Raw genomic sequence first — 17,844 nt, forward strand, 5'->3', positions numbered from 1 at the left:
TTCTGCAAGTTGGAAGTAAGAGTCAAGGGTACAGATAAATTTCCTCCTGAGAAGAGGAGAAACCCAGATCCTCCTCAGGACATTCACTTTTCTCCTTTTCCTGTTCCATTAATATTAGAAAGTCTCCAGAGATTGAGACAACATGAACCAACTGCCTAATTATGAGCTTCGGGCATTGAGCCCTAAGGTCATACCATTGTAAATAATTGGCTAGTGCCTCCAGCTCATTCATTACCCAGTTCTGATACTGTGGCTCCACATTCTTATCTCCATCCTTTGTAGGACCTGCATCAGAAGGACCCAGTCTGTCTGCCTTTCTACCAGTTCTGAGGACAGACCCTGAGACTTCATCACACACCAAGCAGGAGAGCAGCAGTGAATCTGTGCTCCTTGGTCATGCTGCAGCAGAGATGCAGCCCAGCCAGTAAGTGCCGAGGGAGACAGTGATGGATGAAGGGAGTGTTGGGAGTGTGATTTTTTTCCTCAGCAAGAAAAACACGACAGCTGAAACAGAGGCAAGGGCACCAGTATACAAATTTTGGTTCAGAGCCCTATGAAATTCCTTTCTTGTTCCTGATTGGGGTGTGAGAGCTCGCATTCAGTGTTCTGCTTCCACCCTCACTGGCTCTGGCTCTGGCTGGCATCTCCCCAACTGTAGAAGTAAATGGTTCTCTCTAAACTTCCCCCTTAGCACTTCAAATGATTCTGAAAGAAGTGATGATGAGGAGGAGGATGACATTAACCATAATCATGTACTTTATTTTCAAGGAAAAACTTTTAATATACATGTGTGATGGATAGCTAAAATAGAATAGTAAATAGTATAACTATTCTTCTGTATGTCGTGTTATAAAAGACAGAATATATGTCACATGTCATATATGCAAGAATACATTTCAGCTTTTACTTTCATATTGTTTTACTACTCAGCATTATCAGTAATTATTATTTTTGTAATAATCTTTTGTACTAAATATTGTGTGGTCTTATGTATTTAAATACAATAAAATTACAGTTTATAGTTAGATATGAAATAAGTCTAAAATTAATACAGTTTACAATGCCAGGGCTCTTACATTTTTATGTTAAGGTTAATACTTTGTTAAATTCCTGCTCCTTACAATTTTTCACATAATTTTTAAGGGTGAGAAAAATCCGTGTAAAATATTTAGGACTGTGATTGTCACAAAGCAATCACTCAATAAATGTTTCATGTACTGTTATTGAGGGCTTTCAAAGTTCCAGGCTCAGAGAGGTGTATTTTAACCTATATTGTTTGATATCATCTGCATATTCTCTCCAAAATAGAAGTGAACACACATTATTATTATTTTATTAAGTGGAAAAGAGCACAGCATTTTATGTAATTTGTACCTGGTCATGAGTTAGAAAGGGTTGAATCCAGTCAGTCTGGGCAGACAGACTCCAGACACAGGGCATCGGAGCAGCCTTCCTCCTGCCACCCCAAACAGTCATGTCACGTCGCTGTCAGGCCAGCCTGTGACTCCCTGCTCACCATGCTCTTCCCTTTGGATTTTTCTGGAGGATGCAGTGGAGGGCAGTAGGGAGCACTTGCTGCATCAACTATAAGAAGAGTGGTCAAGATCACAGGCAAAGTCATACAGGGAAGGGACACAGAATAATTCAGGGCAGATCTCTCTGTTCACCATGCTCCTGGGTTTAATTTCAACTGTCTTTTTCCTCCTGAATTCTTATAATCAGCCTACTCTATCACAAAATAAAACATAAATTCAGAGTCTTATGCATTATTTCTACTTAGGAAACTTAATACAGCTTAAAACTGAAGTTCATACATATGTGTGGTTGGATCTCAGCATCTCTCCTTAAAACTTTCAGAATGTCTGGAGACAGTGAAATTTACTGCATGGGGCTCAGAGACTGACAACTTCATTTTGAATCCTATTTTCTCCACTAATTACTAGATTATTGGGGGACAAATTCTTTGCATACCTGAATTTAGGATTATTAACTGAATTTATTACTTGTTAATGAGGAATAAATGAATAATGGATGCCCTCTTTACAATAACTATGTGATGGACGCACACGGAAAGGGCAAGATACATGTTATATATTTCTAATGATAAGGCTAATTCTCATGTCATTGACTTCAATGTCTGATGACCTGATGTTACATTTTTCCTGCACCCTTGACAGGATATTTTATTTTTCTTTATACAAGCATCATTTTCAGGGATGAAGAGAAATGCCTGAGGCTCATTTACTTCTGATTCCATGGATCTTATACCTTGATGGCACTGAATTGCCATCAAGAAAAAAAGAAGTAACAGTTAAGAATAGAATAAGTCCTTCCATTCTCCATGGAAAAAAAGTGTGGACAATGCAGCTTCCACGCAATGGACCATTCCTGCCTGTGTTTTCATCCTTTTCAGGAATGTCCCATAGGAGCAGAGAAAAGATAAATTAGTGTTTATTTTTGTCTACATCATGGACTTTCTGTGAGTCTATTATTTTCCATTGAGTAGCATCTGCAGCATTCAATGATTGAGAAACCACTACAGAGATTTCCATATATTTGGGGGGAAAAGAGTTAGAAAAGAAAGGGATGGTGCATCATGTTCTATGGGCTGAGACACATTTTAGGATTACGTATCCTCCATGCTCCAGTCCTGACACAGAAACCCTTCAATCTCGCTGCCATAGAATCCATGAAATGTCATTAAATTTGGGGACTGTGTTTCATTACTAAACATGCTATCCCAAACTGAAATTCTTTACAAAAATGACCAAATATTTGGAAATTTCCTAACTTCTCTTAGGTACCATGTATGATCTAGAGGTGTGATTTAGACTCTTTTTTACCAGGAAGGAACAGAAACACATAGAGGTAGAGAGATTTGCACACACTTCCATCATAGGGGGTGAAAGACACAGGACTCAATCCTTGATCTGCTTATTCCTGCACCAAGTCTCAGCCACTTTCACTGTAGCTAATAAGGGTTTCTTTTCTAACCTACTTTGGTCCCAGTTTTTAAAAGAAGATAGAATGATTGATTCATCCTCTTTTGGTTCAGAGAGTCAACCTGTGAATTATAGGAATGAGGCAGGAGTTTACAAGGGCCATAATGGAACTAACATGGTAGAATGTACAATTTTATGTGAATAGTCATGTTTTGCAGTCCAGTTTTGAAATCTAAGGTTGAAATGATCTCCTATAAAAGATAAAAATCATGTGCAGTTGCCATGAAATGATCAGAAGACAGACTTCAAGATTATTTTCAGATGGTACCTTAATAAAAAAGAATGTAGTTGATAAAGATTCCTTTTTATATTGAAGTGAATATAGGCAATTAATATTAGTAAAACTGAACATGCACCAATTCTAAGTAAATGAACAACTAATTGACGTTCACGTATTACTACAAATTCTCATTTGTATGATAGATACAAGAAATTTCATAGAATTGTTTTAGAAGAAACTGATATAAATAATAATATAATATAAAATAACACATCTGATGTAAATTAAGTATTTAATAGATAATTAAAATATTAAATTATGGTTATTACATTTTAATATATGTTAAATATTCTTTTAATATTATTCATTCTTTAAAAAATTTTGTTGGAGTATTGTTGATTTACAATGTTGTGTTAGTTTTGAATGTACATCATGGTAAATCACTTATACATATATACATTCTTTTTTAGATTCTTTTCTCATATAGGTTTTTACAGAATATTGAGTAGTTACCTGTGCTATACAGCAGGTCCTTCTTAGTTGTCTATTTTATGTATAGTAATGTGTAGATATCGATCCCAATCTCCTAATTTATCTCTTCCCTGCCCTTTCCCCTTTGGTAAGTTTGTTTTGTGCATCTGAGAATCTAATTCTGTTTTGTAAATAAGTTCATTTGTACCATTTTTTTTAGATTCCACATATAAGCAATATCATATGATACTTGTCTTTCTATATCTGACTGACTTCACTTAGTATGATAATCTCTAGGTCCATTCATGTTGCTGAAAATGGCATTATTTCATTCTTTTTATGAGTGAATAACATTCCATTGTACATTTGTACAATATCCTTTTTATCCATTCCTCTGTAAGTGGACATTTACATTGTTCCCATGTCTTGGCTATTGTAAATACATAATTAATTAAACTCTGTAGACATAAATATATGAGCTGAAGCAAATGATGTCTTTCCTTTCATAATAATGTGCATAAGGACAATGTCTGAAGTAGTTGTATGTACGTCGCAGAGAGACTTAACCACAAAGTTGTGGTAAACAAGTACATTTTAGAGGCCATATGGGTACTACTCTGTTTAGGTTGGATTTTAAGAAAGCTGGTTATGGATACATAAATCAATATTGACATCATGGAAACACTGACAAAAAATACACCCCTCAGCTTCCTCATGCTGGTTGCTCTCAGAGACAGGTATGCAGAGGAATAGGATGGAGATGAGATACTAAGAAAGGTCAGATTTTATTAGTAAAGTTTCAAATCTCTATAAAGCATGACATCTGAAGTAAATATTATTGTGTTTATATTTTACAAATAGGTTGTGGTTATTGATGATAATATCAATAGGTAGTATGAAAGGAGCTTTTATTAAGTGTTGGGTAGTGTTCTAAAGCAGTGTTTCTCTAGCCCAGCCTCATAGCACGTAGACCTAGAAACTCCTGTGTAGAGATTCTATAGACTGAGGCTGGGGTAGCTGCGTATTTTAAAAGAAGCACATGCAAATTATCAACCAAAGGGAACTTAAAACCATGGTCTAAGCAAAATAAATGATTATTGAAAACTTTCTTACAGTATTCCTGAGACTACCTTCAATTAGCATCACAATTTTATAGGTAAGGCAACTGCTTTCATGTGTTTACATTATTCTATTTTGAATTTTTTCTCAATTAAGTCATAATTTGACATGTCAAAATAATGAACTAAAATTACCTTTAGGAAGCAGAAGTATAAGAATTGCAATTCCTTTACCAGGAAGCATTGATATGGAGTTCTGTTAACTGGACAAAGAAGGCTGGGTCTTGACCCGGCTGTGGGACGTTAGCTAGTGCCAAACACTTCGATGTAAATAAGATGATTTGTAATCAGGAAAACAAGACCATCAGGCACATGAAAAGGCACTCAATATCTATTAATGTCAGGAAATACAAGTCACAACAAATGAAATATCACCTCATTATTAAAAATAAATAAATAAGTGAATAAATAAATAAGATGACAAATGTTGGTGAGGATGTGGAGGTAAGAAAATCCTTGTACCTGGTTGGCGGGAATAAATATTGGTACAGCCATTACAGAGAACAGAATGGAGCTTCCTTAAAAAACTAAAAACTGCCACAAAATGAAACAGAAGTATCATAGGATACAGCAACCCTTTTCAGTGTGTATGCCAAATAAATGAAATCACCCTCAAAGAGATATCTGCACTCCCATGTCATTTCAATATTACTCAAAATAATGAAAACATGCAAAAGTATCTGTTGACAAAAGAAAAGACACAGAAAATGTGGTCTGTATATGAACAATGGGCTATTATTCAGCCATAAAAAGAAGGAAAACCTGCCATTTGTGACAACATGGATGGACCTGGAGCATATCATGCCCATTGAAATACACCAGACAGAGAGTGTCCAGTACTGTATGATCTCACTTATGTGTGGAAGCTAAGAAAACCAAACTCTTTCAACCATAGATTAGAACTGTAGTTGTGAGGAGTAGGTGGTGAAGAAAGTGGGAAATGCTGGTCAAAGTGTACAAATCTCAGTTATAAAATGAATAAGTTCTGGGGATCTAACATACAGCTTGATGACTATAGCTAATAATTCCATATTGTGTTTTTGAAAACTGCAAGGAGAGATCTGCTTAAGTGTTACTACACACACACACAAATAGAAACTGTGTGAGGTTACAGATCACTTAATTAACTTGACTGTAGTAATCATTCCCAATGACTATTTGTATTAAATCATCACTTTGGATGTGTTTAAAACATCTTCATGTTGGGAGTTCCCTGGCAGTCCAGTTGTCAGGATTTGTGATTTCACTGCTGTAGGCCCGGGTTCTATCCCTGGTCAGGGAACTAAGATCCGCAAGCGGTGTGGTGCAGCCAAAAAAGAAACCTTCATGTTGCATAACCCAAATATATGCAGTTTTGTTAATCACACTTCCATAAATGGACAAAAAAAATTGAAGTACTATTATCCCACCAGTACAAAATACAGTCCAATAAAAGTACAGTAGCCTCACACATCAGACATTTTGCTGGGATGGTACCGAGTGGAAACAATCACCCTGTATAAAATAAAAAAAAATCTCAAGAGTGTTTCTTAAATTTTGTTATTGTTTAATCATTGGCAATGCTCTGTAGACTAAAGCCACATTCACAGTCACCAATGCTATATGATCACATGCACTTAAATAAACTGTACTGATCAAAATTTGAAGTCCACCAAAGTCAAAGATACAAAGCATACATTAAATGACTTTTAAAAGATAACCCTGATATTTGAATAATCACATATTTCATGAAGGAGGGAAGACAGGAAAACAAAGAATGATAAAACTCTGAATATCGTATCAAAATGTGTTCTGATTATTGAACATTCATTTTTAATTTAGAATACAGATAACATATTCCTGCATTTCACAGAAATTTGTAGATATTTGAAATGAAGGAAATAATCTAGAATTGTATTTGAATAAATAAGATTTATACAAAGATGTCTTGATTTCTTTAAATTCAAATTATCTATTTTTTTAAGTTGGGGAGGGAATTTCCCATTCTGTATTAATTCCAAGGAGTAGACTGTATTTAACTGAGATCATGGATATATTATGTTTAATGTTCTTGTTCCCTTTCACTTTTCAGTGAAGTTTTATAAAGAAAGAGTGTATAGGCAGAGGTGAACAACAAAGAAACTGGTAAGGAAAGAGTTCTAAGCAGATAGAATTTGTCACACTGAGAAATATTGCTGAGGGTAGTGGGGTATATAACCTTAGAAATGAATTGCTTGAATCCAAATATGGACACAGTGCTGCATATTTATTTACTGATTTCCTTCTTTCCAGTCTTCTTTTCTTTTTCCAAAGGTGTTCAAGATACATGGAACCTGGAAACCTAACAAGTGTCTCAGAATTCTTCCTCCTGGGCCTCTCAGATGATCCAGAATTGCAGCCTGTGCTCTTCACCCTGTTCCTGTCCATGTACCTGGTCACCATGTTGGGGAACCTGCTCATCATCCTGGCTGTCACCTCTGACCCCCACTTCCACAACCCCATGTACTTCTTCCTCTCCAACCTGTCCTTGGCTGACATTGGTTTCATCTCCACCACAGTCCCCAAGATGATTATGAATATCCAAACTCACAGCAGAGTCATCTCCTATGAGGCCTGCCTGACACAGATGTCTATTTTTATCATTTTTGGATGTATGGATGACATGCTTCTGACTGTGATGGCCTATGACAGGTATGTGGCCATCTGTCACCCACTGCACTACAAGGTCATCATGAACCCACACCTCTGTTGCATCTTCATTTCAGTGTCTTTTTTTCTTAGCCTTTTGGACTCCCAGGTGCAGAATTTGATTGTATTACAATTTACCTGCTTCAGGGATGTGGAAATTTCTAATTTCTACTGTGACCCTTCTCTTCTTCTCAACCTTGCCTGTTCGGGATCTTTCACCAATAACATAGTCATGTATTTTGTTGTTGCCATCTTTGGCTTACTCCCTTTCTTAGTGATCTTTTTTTCTTACTATAAAATTCTTTCCTCCATTCTCAGAGTCCCCTCATCAGGTGGGATGTATAAAGCCTTCTCTACCTGTGGCCCTCACCTGTCAGTTGTTTGCTTATTTTATGGAACTGCCCTTGGTGTGTACCTCAGTTCAGCTGTCTCACAATCTCTCAAGAAGGATGTAGTTCCCTCGGTGATGTGTACTGTTGTCACCCCCATGCTGAATCCCTTCATCTACAGTCTGAGGAACAGAGACATCAAAAGGGCCGTTTGGAGGTTGCTTAGCAAAACAATCTCACCTTTGTACCTGTACCACCCATTTGGAGTGTAGGTTGGAAAATGTAGCAAATCTCAGCATGTAGACCTGTAATTTCTACTGCTCTCATCACATTGTTTTTGTAGCTCCTATGCCCTTTGCTCCTCTCCTTGCTTAACACCCAAGTACTGCTTCTTTGATATTTCTTCATTGAGACTAGGGGAGAGTTCTATGATACTTTGTATGTCTTAATTACTGCATGAGTGAATCTTACCCTGTCAATCAGGATATTATAGCTTATCATTGATAGACAAGGATCCTTAACATTTGAACAATTCTCTTTATATATTGAAAATGTACAATGTTTCCACAGCTCTTGTGTATTTTTAGCTTTGTAGACCAGTGTTCTTTTTAAATTCTCATCCATTCAGTCTTCATTTTTAATCATATAGGACCTTAAACATTCTAGGAGTAAACAGATAATATACGCATATAAGAAACCAACAAATTTAGATATCCTTTTTTCATTTACTCTGAGATTGATATATTTCTAATAAATTAATTGAACACCATTTGTGCTTTATCTTGGATATCTGACTGGCATTACTTTTTTATGTCCTAGTTTATGGTCAATTGTACAGAATGATCAATGTGCTGTTAAAAAGAATGTGTATTTTGTTTTTATTAAATGTAGCATTCTGTAGATATCAATAAAGTCCAACCATTCTATTATGTCATTTATGATCTCTGCTGCCTTATCGATTTTCTGTCTGGAAGATATGTCCTTTGATGTCAGTGGTGTGTTGACGTCTCCCAGTTTTACTTTATTCCTCTCAATTTCTCCCATTATGTCTGTTCGCATTTGCTATATTTGTTTATAATTAATTTTTATTGAATATAGTTGCTTTACAATGTTCTTTTACTTTCTACATGACAGCAAAGTCAATCAGCTACACATATACACATATCCCTTCTTTTTTGGATTTCCTTCCCATTGAGGTCACCACAGAGCACAGAGTAGAGTTCCCTGAGCTATACAGTAAGTTCTCATTAGCTATCAATTTTATACATAGTATCCACCACTAATGGGTGCATATATGTTAATGAGCATAACATCCTCTTCTTGTATTGATACCTGTGTCACTGTTTATTGTCTTTCTTTTCCTTTCTTTACGGACTTTGTTTTAAAGTCTATTTTTTCTGATATGAGCAATGCTATCCCCTGTTTCTTGTCTTTTCCACTTGCATGAAATATCTTTTTAAATCCCCTCATGTTCAAGAAATGTGTGTATATCCCCCTATTGTAAGTCTCTGTGACAGCCTATTTAGATTCTTGCCTTTTAATCCAATCTGCCACTCTATGTCTTTTGATTGCAGCAGTTAGTCCATTGGCATTTAAAATGATTATTGATAAATATGTATTTATTGCTATTTTAAACTTTGTTTTCCAGTAGATTTTTGTAGTCCTTCTTTATTCCTTTCTTCTCTTTGTTTTTTCTTTCCTGGTTTGATGGTTTCTTTTCTACTTTGCTTGACTTCTCTTCTTTTTGGTTTTTGTGAACCAATTGTTTCTGATGTGTGGTTACCCTGATTTTCGAGTATGTCAACTCATAACTATTATGTACCTGCTTTAGACATATAAATTCAAACATATTCTAAAAGATCTACATTTTTTTATTCCCTACCCACTCATTTTGTGATTTTGATATCCTGTTTTACATCTTCACGTTTATTCCTTTGGTCATAATTATAGTTAAAATCGCTTTTACAAAATTTTTTATTTTTTTTTAAATTTATGTACTGGATTACTTAAGTGATCTTCAATGCTTTTATATCCTTGCTTTTCTTACTGTGTTTTTTTTCTTTTCTATAGATTCTTACTTCTTTTGTATTTAGAGAAGACCTTTTAATATGTAAATATTTTTATAGGTTAGGTTAGTATTGCTATATTCTTTCAGTTTTTGCTTGTCTGAGAAATTCTTAGTTTTTCCTTCTATTCTAAATGATAATATTATTGGGTAGAGTATCCTAAGTTGCAGGGCTTTCCATTTCAGTACTTTGACTAAAACATGCCACTCCCTTGTGGCCTGCAAAATTTCTGTAGAGAAATCAGCTGAGAACCTTTGGCAGTTCCCTTGTAGCTGACTCTTTGTTTTTCTCTTGCTACCTTTAGAATTTTCTCTTTACAACTGATTTTTGCCATTTTAATTACAAAATGTCTTAGTGTGGCTCTCTTTTGGTTCTTCTTGTTTAGGACCCTCTGTACTTCCTGTACCTGGATACCTGTTTTCTTCTTTAGGTTTGGGAAGTTTTCAGCCATAATTCTTCAAATACATGATGGATCCTATTTCTCTTTCTTCTTCTGGAACACCTGATATGTGTGTTGGCATATTTTATATTATCCCATAGATCACTTTTGTTGCATATATATATATATATATATATATATATATATATATATATAGGCATTTGTCTTTTTGTCTGCTGTTCTGATGGAGTGATTTCCACTATTCTATCTTCCAGATCACTTACCTTTTCTTCTATATTAATTAGTGTTCTATTCACTGCTTTTAGCTTGGTTTTAATCTAGGAAACTAAGTTGTCTAGTTTTAATTTTTCCCTTTTTAGTTTCTATTTCTTTGTTACAGTGACCTGTCTTTCTATTGGTAACTTTCCTCAATTCCTTTAGCATTTTTATGACATCCTTTTTGAACTTGGGCTCTCATAGACAGGTGAGGTCTGTTTCATTGTACTTGTTGGGATTTCTCTAGTTCTTTTCATTGTGAGTAGTGCTGATTGTTCATTTTACTTAAATTTCTCTGTCTCTATGAATGTAGAAGGGACAGTTATATACTGTGGTCTTGAAAGGCCATTTTACATGTGAGTGTTTCTGTGTAGACTGTGTGAGTTCAGTATTTCTGGTGCTAGGGTTGTTTTTGGTATGGAGGCCTGCCATGTCTTATTTGAAGTGTTCTGCTATCTCTTTAATAAGGGGTGTGATTGTTGTTGTGGCCAGAGCCTGCACTAGATGTTGTGTGGGGCCACCTCCTTGCTGTCTGGTTGTCATAGACTTGTTGTGGGTGGGGTGTGCTCCCCAGTTGTTAGAGAAGAAGCCCTGAGGGTTGGCTTTGATAAGGCTCCATTGCTCTTAAGTGTGTGCTCTCTCCCCAAGAAGGTGAGCCGTGAAGCAATGAGGCCTGTGTGGTCACAGCAAACCTATGTATCACCCATGCAGGCATCCTTGTTTCTGTCTAGAAGCAACCCATGGTCATGTCCCTTTCTCCATTGTGTTTGTCCCAACCTAGTGCTAGGCTGGCACTGTGGGCCAGGGCATCGTGGCTGCAGAAATTGTGTTGGCTGTGGTGCCACCTAAGATCTGGACTGCTTTTATAATAGGGCACTTCCAGGGCCTGGACACCCCAGATCTGGCTCAGAGCTGCATGTGAGGTTGGCAGGACTGGAAACCACTGTGCACTCCTCTCCTGGGTTGCCTGCCTGGGTTGACAGGGACAAGTGATTCTGTGATGACATAGCCACCTGGTTGCATGCCAACAAAGTCTGCTCCTGCTGGACCCAACCCAAACCTGCATCAACTGCAGCAGCCTCAGTAACTGGCTTCAATGTCAATCCTGTCTTCACCATGTGTGCACTCACAACATCCACCTCTGTGCTGGACCTGTGACCCCTGTGAGAACACTGACAATGGGACTCTTATCGCAAACCTGTGCTTGCTAATAATGGTGGCCAGAAATGACACCCCAGACCCTACAAGATGTCTGCACACAGCTGGACTGAGTCCTTTTCCAGAGTCCATCTGCTAAAGCCTGAGTTTCAGTGCCTAGTCACAGCATGTACTAGCAGTCCCACCTGCCTTGCATTTCAGGCTGGGAAGTTTGGCCACATGGCAGCCATTAGCACCCAGCTCTCTCTGTCCTGATTGCTAGCAAGCCAGCCCTCACACACTCCTCCAGGAGCAGAGTCCAGGTTCCTCCCACTCCACTGTCTGTCCAGGCAGATGTCCCAGCCTGTGAAGGGGGTTCTCAGGGTGAGGGAAACTTACCTCTTTCCCATGCCCTCACTGAAGTGCCAGTCCTGTTGTGGTGCTTTTTTGTCCCCTCCTTCCCGGGAATCTTTCTTCTAGCTCTTGTTGTATAAGAGATCTGCCAGTTTTCAGTTGGTTTTCTGTGAAAACTCTTCCACCTGTAGATGTATTTATGATGTGTTTGTGGGGAAAGGTGAGCTCCACATCCTTCTACTCTGTCATCTTGTGAAAGCTCCTGACCATTAGGTTTTATGTTTACACAATGAGACCTTGGCCAGGTCGAGGGCAGGGACTGAACATCATTTAGCTGTATAGTCAAATGTAGCACAGTGTGGTCAGAGGTTAGGCATGGCTCTAATTTGTACATTAAGTAAATTATCCACTTTATTACAAGAAAAAGTAAGGAGAATTTAACATTTATATATCCAGTATTTTTATTCCTTTATTCCTTTCTGGAAACTTTGCCTTCTATAGCTATCTCTAAGAACTCCTGATATACATATATATATATATATATATATAGTTGTGTTTATGTTCAAGACCCTCAATGGGATCTGCTTTTCTCTAAGTAACTGTAAGATTAACATTCATAGAATAAAAGTTTAAAAGGGTCTACAAATAATAAAGGGTTAAAAAAGTGAGGACAGAAATTTCTCAATTACCCATCAAACACTGAAGTTGAAAAGATTCCTGTGTCTTTCAAGTTTACTCACATGTGAGGAGAAATTGGGAACAGCACAAAGCAAGTAACTAATTTTCTACATAAACACACATATATATATATTTTGTATACACCATGTCTCCTACATTAATCTTTGTTAGTGACCCTTATATCTGAACCCTCTACTCACTATGCTATGACTTCAGTTTAATACCGTTTTTGCTACTGTACAAATATTACATATGATCCCAACACTTACCTCCAGTCTCACCAATCCACCTCTGCTTACTTGGCACTTGGTCAAGGACACTCACCCTGGGAGAAGGAACTGGGAATTGGGAAAAACTAAAGCATAGTTTACATTTCATGGGACAAACATACCTACATTCGGTTTTCATATCCCATGTCCTATAAAGTCATCTTTGTCACTTAACAGAGCATCTTATCCCTTCAACTCACTATGAAGTAATTTCTGTTGAATAATGTTTTTGCTGTGGACCGCTTACTTTAAATGACTCAACACCGAGTCTTACCTCTCATATCCACCTTTGCATATCTGCCATGTGCTCTCTCCTAAAAGAACCCTCTGTCACTTATCTACACAGAGGTAAATAACATCCTTTCTCCATTTGCAATTTGATTTGCTTTACATTCAAGTTTTCTTCATGTCTCTAAATGACAAACCAAATGCTGAAGTCCTCAGCAGAGAGGTCTCTGACTCAAAAGACGGCATGGATAAAATTAGGAAGGTTACATCACAATGCTATCCAAATATAACCACCTTTATTCACTAGAAAGAAATAGATAAGTCAAAAACACATTTTAAAAGTCTTCAAGATTCTGCATATTAGATAATTCATCCAATATTTGTCTTTCTCTGTCTATTTAAAGTAGATAACCAGCAAGGACCTATTATAAAAAATAAATAAATAAAAAAGCTAAAAAAAAATCATTCTGTGATCCATCAATATCTGTTTTTCCCCAAGTTTTCACTGTATTATAAAGTATGCTTTGTTGAAAATGAAATAAAATGAAATAAATATAACAAATATTTTAATGTGAAAAAAATTAAGAAAACAACAAGCCATACATGAATAAAAGTAGAAAGTCAATAAAGACTGTTGGCTGACTTGATAGTACATATCTGTCTTTTTAGTATAGTGGTTCTTTAAGAGGAAGAAAATAAACCACTCTATTAAAACCAGTTTTCAAGAGCTGAGGACCAAAAGAAACCTAAATAAAGTATATTTTGGAGTGCGTTCATTGTTCTTTGGTTAGAAGAAATCAAATTCACTGGGAATATTTGTGACATTTTTCCATGGAATAGCTGCAGATTGTCCTGTGTTGTTGAAGGGGCTTTCCTAGTATATCAGAAACCAAAGGGATTGCTTAAGACTACATGACCCGAAGCAATATAGTCTTATTTGCAGAAGCACCCAGTTGAGAGGAACTTCTACCCACATGCTAGATTGTGTCCAGGAAATTTTTGATGATGTCACATTGGGGCAGGGAACTTGGGAAAATTCTGCAAAGCAGATGACTAGGACCTAAGGCTTGAAGTGCTTAGAGCACGAGTCATTATAGAGGATGAAGCCTGTGTGATGGGCTGCATTTGAGATGCTCGCAATGATGCAAACTCCTGGTGTTCATGTCCTTGTATATTTCCCTCCCACTGAGTGTGAGCCAAAGTAAGGAAATGAAAATAAGAAGTTATCCTTACAGACAAATATCAAATGTGGAAATGGAAAGAGTTTCTATGTAACAGAGACCTGATATTACATAGATTTCCTGATTGATATAAAGGATTTACACATATCAAACCCACACATTGTAGTTAAATACAGAAAAAATTCTGAATTTAATGTGAAGATCCTACTACTTGAAAGTAAGAAGCAAAAGTACAGGTGAATTTCTTCCTGGGGAGAAGAGGGACACAGACCCTTCCCAGGACATTCACTTTTCTCCTTTTCCTGTTCTGTTACTATTATCAAGTCCCCAGAGATTGGGACAACATGGCACAAATGACCGATTAAGAGCATTGGGCATTGAGCCCTAAGGTCAAACGACTGTAAATAATCGGCCAGTGCCTCCAGCTCATTAATTTGCCAGTTCTAATATTGTGGCTCCACACCTATGTCTACATCCTTTGTAGGAACCTGCATCACAAAGTCCAGCCTGAGTCTGTCGTTGTTCCAGCCCTGAGGAGGGAGCCTGAGACTTCAGCATACACCAAGCAGGAGAGAAGCAGTGAATCTGTGGTCCTTGGTCATGCTCCAGCAGAGATGCAGCCCAGCCCAGTAAGTGCTGAGTGAGTCAGTGATGGGTGAAGGGAGTGTTGGGAGCATTATTTCCATTTCAAGAGGAGCAAACACGATAGCTGGATTAAAAAGATGAGAAGTTATGAATATACAGTTTTGAAGTTTATGTTCTTGATTCTGGTTGGGGTGTGAGAAATCTCATTCAGAGTTCTACTTCCACCCTCACTGGTTCTGGCTCTGGCTGGCATCCCTCCCACTATAGCAGCAAATGGGTCTCTGTAAACTTCCCCTTAATCACTGTAATCATTATGAAAGTGGTGATGAAGATGAAGATGAGGATGAGGAGGATGACATGAACCATAACATCATGTAAGTTATTGAAGGTTTGCTAAGTGTCAGGCTCTGAGGTGTGGGTTTTATGTTTCTTGTTTGGTTACATCTGCATAATCTCTCCCAAATTATAAGTGCACACATTACTATTATTTTAATAAGAGAAAAGAAGCACAGCATTCTATGTAACAAATGCACCAGTTCATGAGTTAGAAAGTGTTAAAGGCAAGTTTGAAGTCAGTCATTCTGGGCAGACTGACTCCAGACACAGGGCACCTGGGCAGTCCTCTCCCTGCCACCCACACAGTCATGTCACATCCCTGTCAGTACTAGCAGAGACTCCCTGCTCAATGTGCTCTTCCCTTTGGGGTTTTCTGTAGGACACAGTGGAGGGTGATAGGTAACGCTTGCTGCAGCAACTATAGGAAGAATATCTGAGACCACAGGCGAGACCATAGAAATAGCTGGAACCTATTTCAGGGTGGATCTGTTGACCCCGTTCCTGGTGTTCACTTCACCTGTGCACTTTCTCATCTGTATTTATAATCACAAAAGGAGACACAAAATCAGTCCTGGAGTCCGTTTCTACTCAGGAATATGAAAGCAGTTTAAAGTAATCTACCTCAGATGTATCTATTGTATACCTTTCTATCTCTCCTGAAAACTTTCAGAAAGTTTGAAAACAGTGACATCTAGGACATGGGACTCAGAGATTGACATTTTAGTTTTGAATCCTGCGTGCCCCCCACTAATGCTTAGTGTGTTATGGGGAAATTTATGAGAATCTGCGTGACTTAGGATTGTCAACTGAGTTGTTTCCTCACTGATAGAAACCCACTGAATTAGGACTAAACAAATAATGGTCCCTCTGTATGCAATAACTATGTGATGGATGTGTAAAAAAAAGGCAGAGTGCATTTTTCATACTTTCTTACTAAGAATGGCAAGGCTAATTCTCACGTTATTGGATTTAAATATCTGTTGACCTGATTTTATGGTTTCCCTAACATCCCTGACAGGGCAATATATTTTCATTTATACGAGTACATTCTTCATAGGTGAAGGCAAATGACTGAGGCTCATTTATTTCTGATTCCCCAGAGCCTATAAATTGATGGCACAGAGGAGGCACAAAGAATAAAGAAAAACGTCAAGTATCAAATATCATGGAAACAAAGTGTTGGCAATATGGCTTCCACACAGTGGACCATTCATGCCAGTGTTTTCATCCTTTTCAGAATGTCCCATAGGACTAGACACAAGATAAATTAGTGCTTGCTTATGTCTATGTTATGCACTTCATTTTTTTTAAATTTATTTACTTATTTATTTATTTAATTGGCTGTGTTGGGTCTTTTTTGCTGTACTTGGGCTTTCTTTTTAGTTGCAGTGTGTGGGGGCTTCTCTTCATTGTGGTGTGCATGATCCTTATTGCCGTGGCTTCCCTTGTTGCAGAGTACGAGCTCTATACACATGGACTTCAGTAGTAGCAGCACATGGGCTCAATAGTTGTGGCTCATGGGCTCTAAAGCACAGGCTCAATAGTTGTGGCACACGGGCTTAGTTGCTCCGCAGCATGTGGGATCTTCCTGGAGCAGGGATTGAACCCGTGTCCAATGCATTGGCAGGCAGATTCTCAACCACTGCGTCACCTAGGAAGCCCTGTCATGCACTTTATATGAGACCTATTATGTTCCATTTAATAACATCTTCAGGATTCAAACATTGAAAAGTCATTGCAGACATTTTCATATATACGGGGAAAAGAGGCAGAAAAGAAGGGCACAGTGCAACTTCATGCATGGGCTGAGACACATTTTAGGATTTCATGTTATCCATGCTCCAGCTCTGAGACAGGAAAGGCTCTGATCTCTCTGCCATATCATCTATGAAAAGTCATTAAATTTGGGGGATTGTATTTTATTAATAAACATGCTATTGAAAATTATTGAAATTCTTTATAACATTACTAAATATGTATTAACTTCCAAGCTTTCCTTAGGTGCCACATGTGTTCTAGAGATGGGTGTTAGAGTCTTCATTTCCAGGAAGGAACAGAAGCACAGAGAGGCTGAGAGAATTGTAAGCACTCCACATCTAGGGGGTGAAAGACCCAGAGCTCAATCGTTCATCTGCTTATTCTCACACCAGTTCTCAGTCGTCTTCATTGTAATAAGTTTCTTTTCAAACCCACTTTGGTGCCAGAGGTGAAGGGAATGTAAGAGAATTGTTGCCTCCTCTTTTGGTTCACTGAGTATGTCTGTGAATTACAGAAATGAGGCAGCATATACAGGGCCCATAATGGCCCTAACATGGAGGATTATAGGATTTTCTATGAATAGTCATGCATTGTGCAGTCCAGTCTTGAAATCTAAAATTGATAAGAGTTCCTGTACGAGATGAAAATGTCATGTGTAGCTATTATGAAATTCTCACAAGACAGACTTCAAGGCTCTTTTCAAAAGATACCTTTATAAAAGAGAATGCAGTTGACAGAAATTGATTTTTGCCTTGAAAAAAAGTCATTTAATATTAGTAAAACCAGTTAT

At 37.6% G+C, this 17,844-nt stretch overlaps 1 protein-coding gene across 1 annotated transcript; it reads left to right on the forward strand.

Annotated features, from left to right (window-relative positions):
• Window positions 1–396: 396 nt before the first annotated feature.
• Window positions 397–15,338, forward strand: LOC130836211 (olfactory receptor 18-like). The gene is made up of 4 exons (XM_057708284.1): window positions 397–428; window positions 7,104–8,075; window positions 14,860–15,004; window positions 15,228–15,338. The coding sequence occupies exons 1-4, from the start codon at window positions 397–399 to the stop codon at window positions 15,336–15,338; spliced, it is 1,260 nt and encodes a 419-aa protein (XP_057564267.1).
• Window positions 15,339–17,844: the final 2,506 nt, after the last annotated feature.

The sequence above is a fragment of the Hippopotamus amphibius genome, chromosome 15, assembly GCF_030028045.1.
Source record: "Hippopotamus amphibius kiboko isolate mHipAmp2 chromosome 15, mHipAmp2.hap2, whole genome shotgun sequence".
Taxonomy (NCBI): Eukaryota; Metazoa; Chordata; class Mammalia; order Artiodactyla; family Hippopotamidae; genus Hippopotamus; species Hippopotamus amphibius.

Excerpts from the sequence above, each read along its gene's own strand:
- LOC130836211 (XM_057708284.1), top strand. The coding sequence starts at position 397 with ATGCTGCAGCAGAGATGCAGCCCAGCCAGTAA. Across the intron at positions 429-7,103 it reads AGATGCAGCCCAGCCAGTAA|GTGTTCAAGATACATGGAAC; the intron begins GTGCCGAGGGAG and ends CTTTTTCCAAAG. Across the intron at positions 15,005-15,227 it reads CAGAGATGCAGCCCAGCCCA|CAGCAAATGGGTCTCTGTAA; the intron begins GTAAGTGCTGAG and ends CTCCCACTATAG.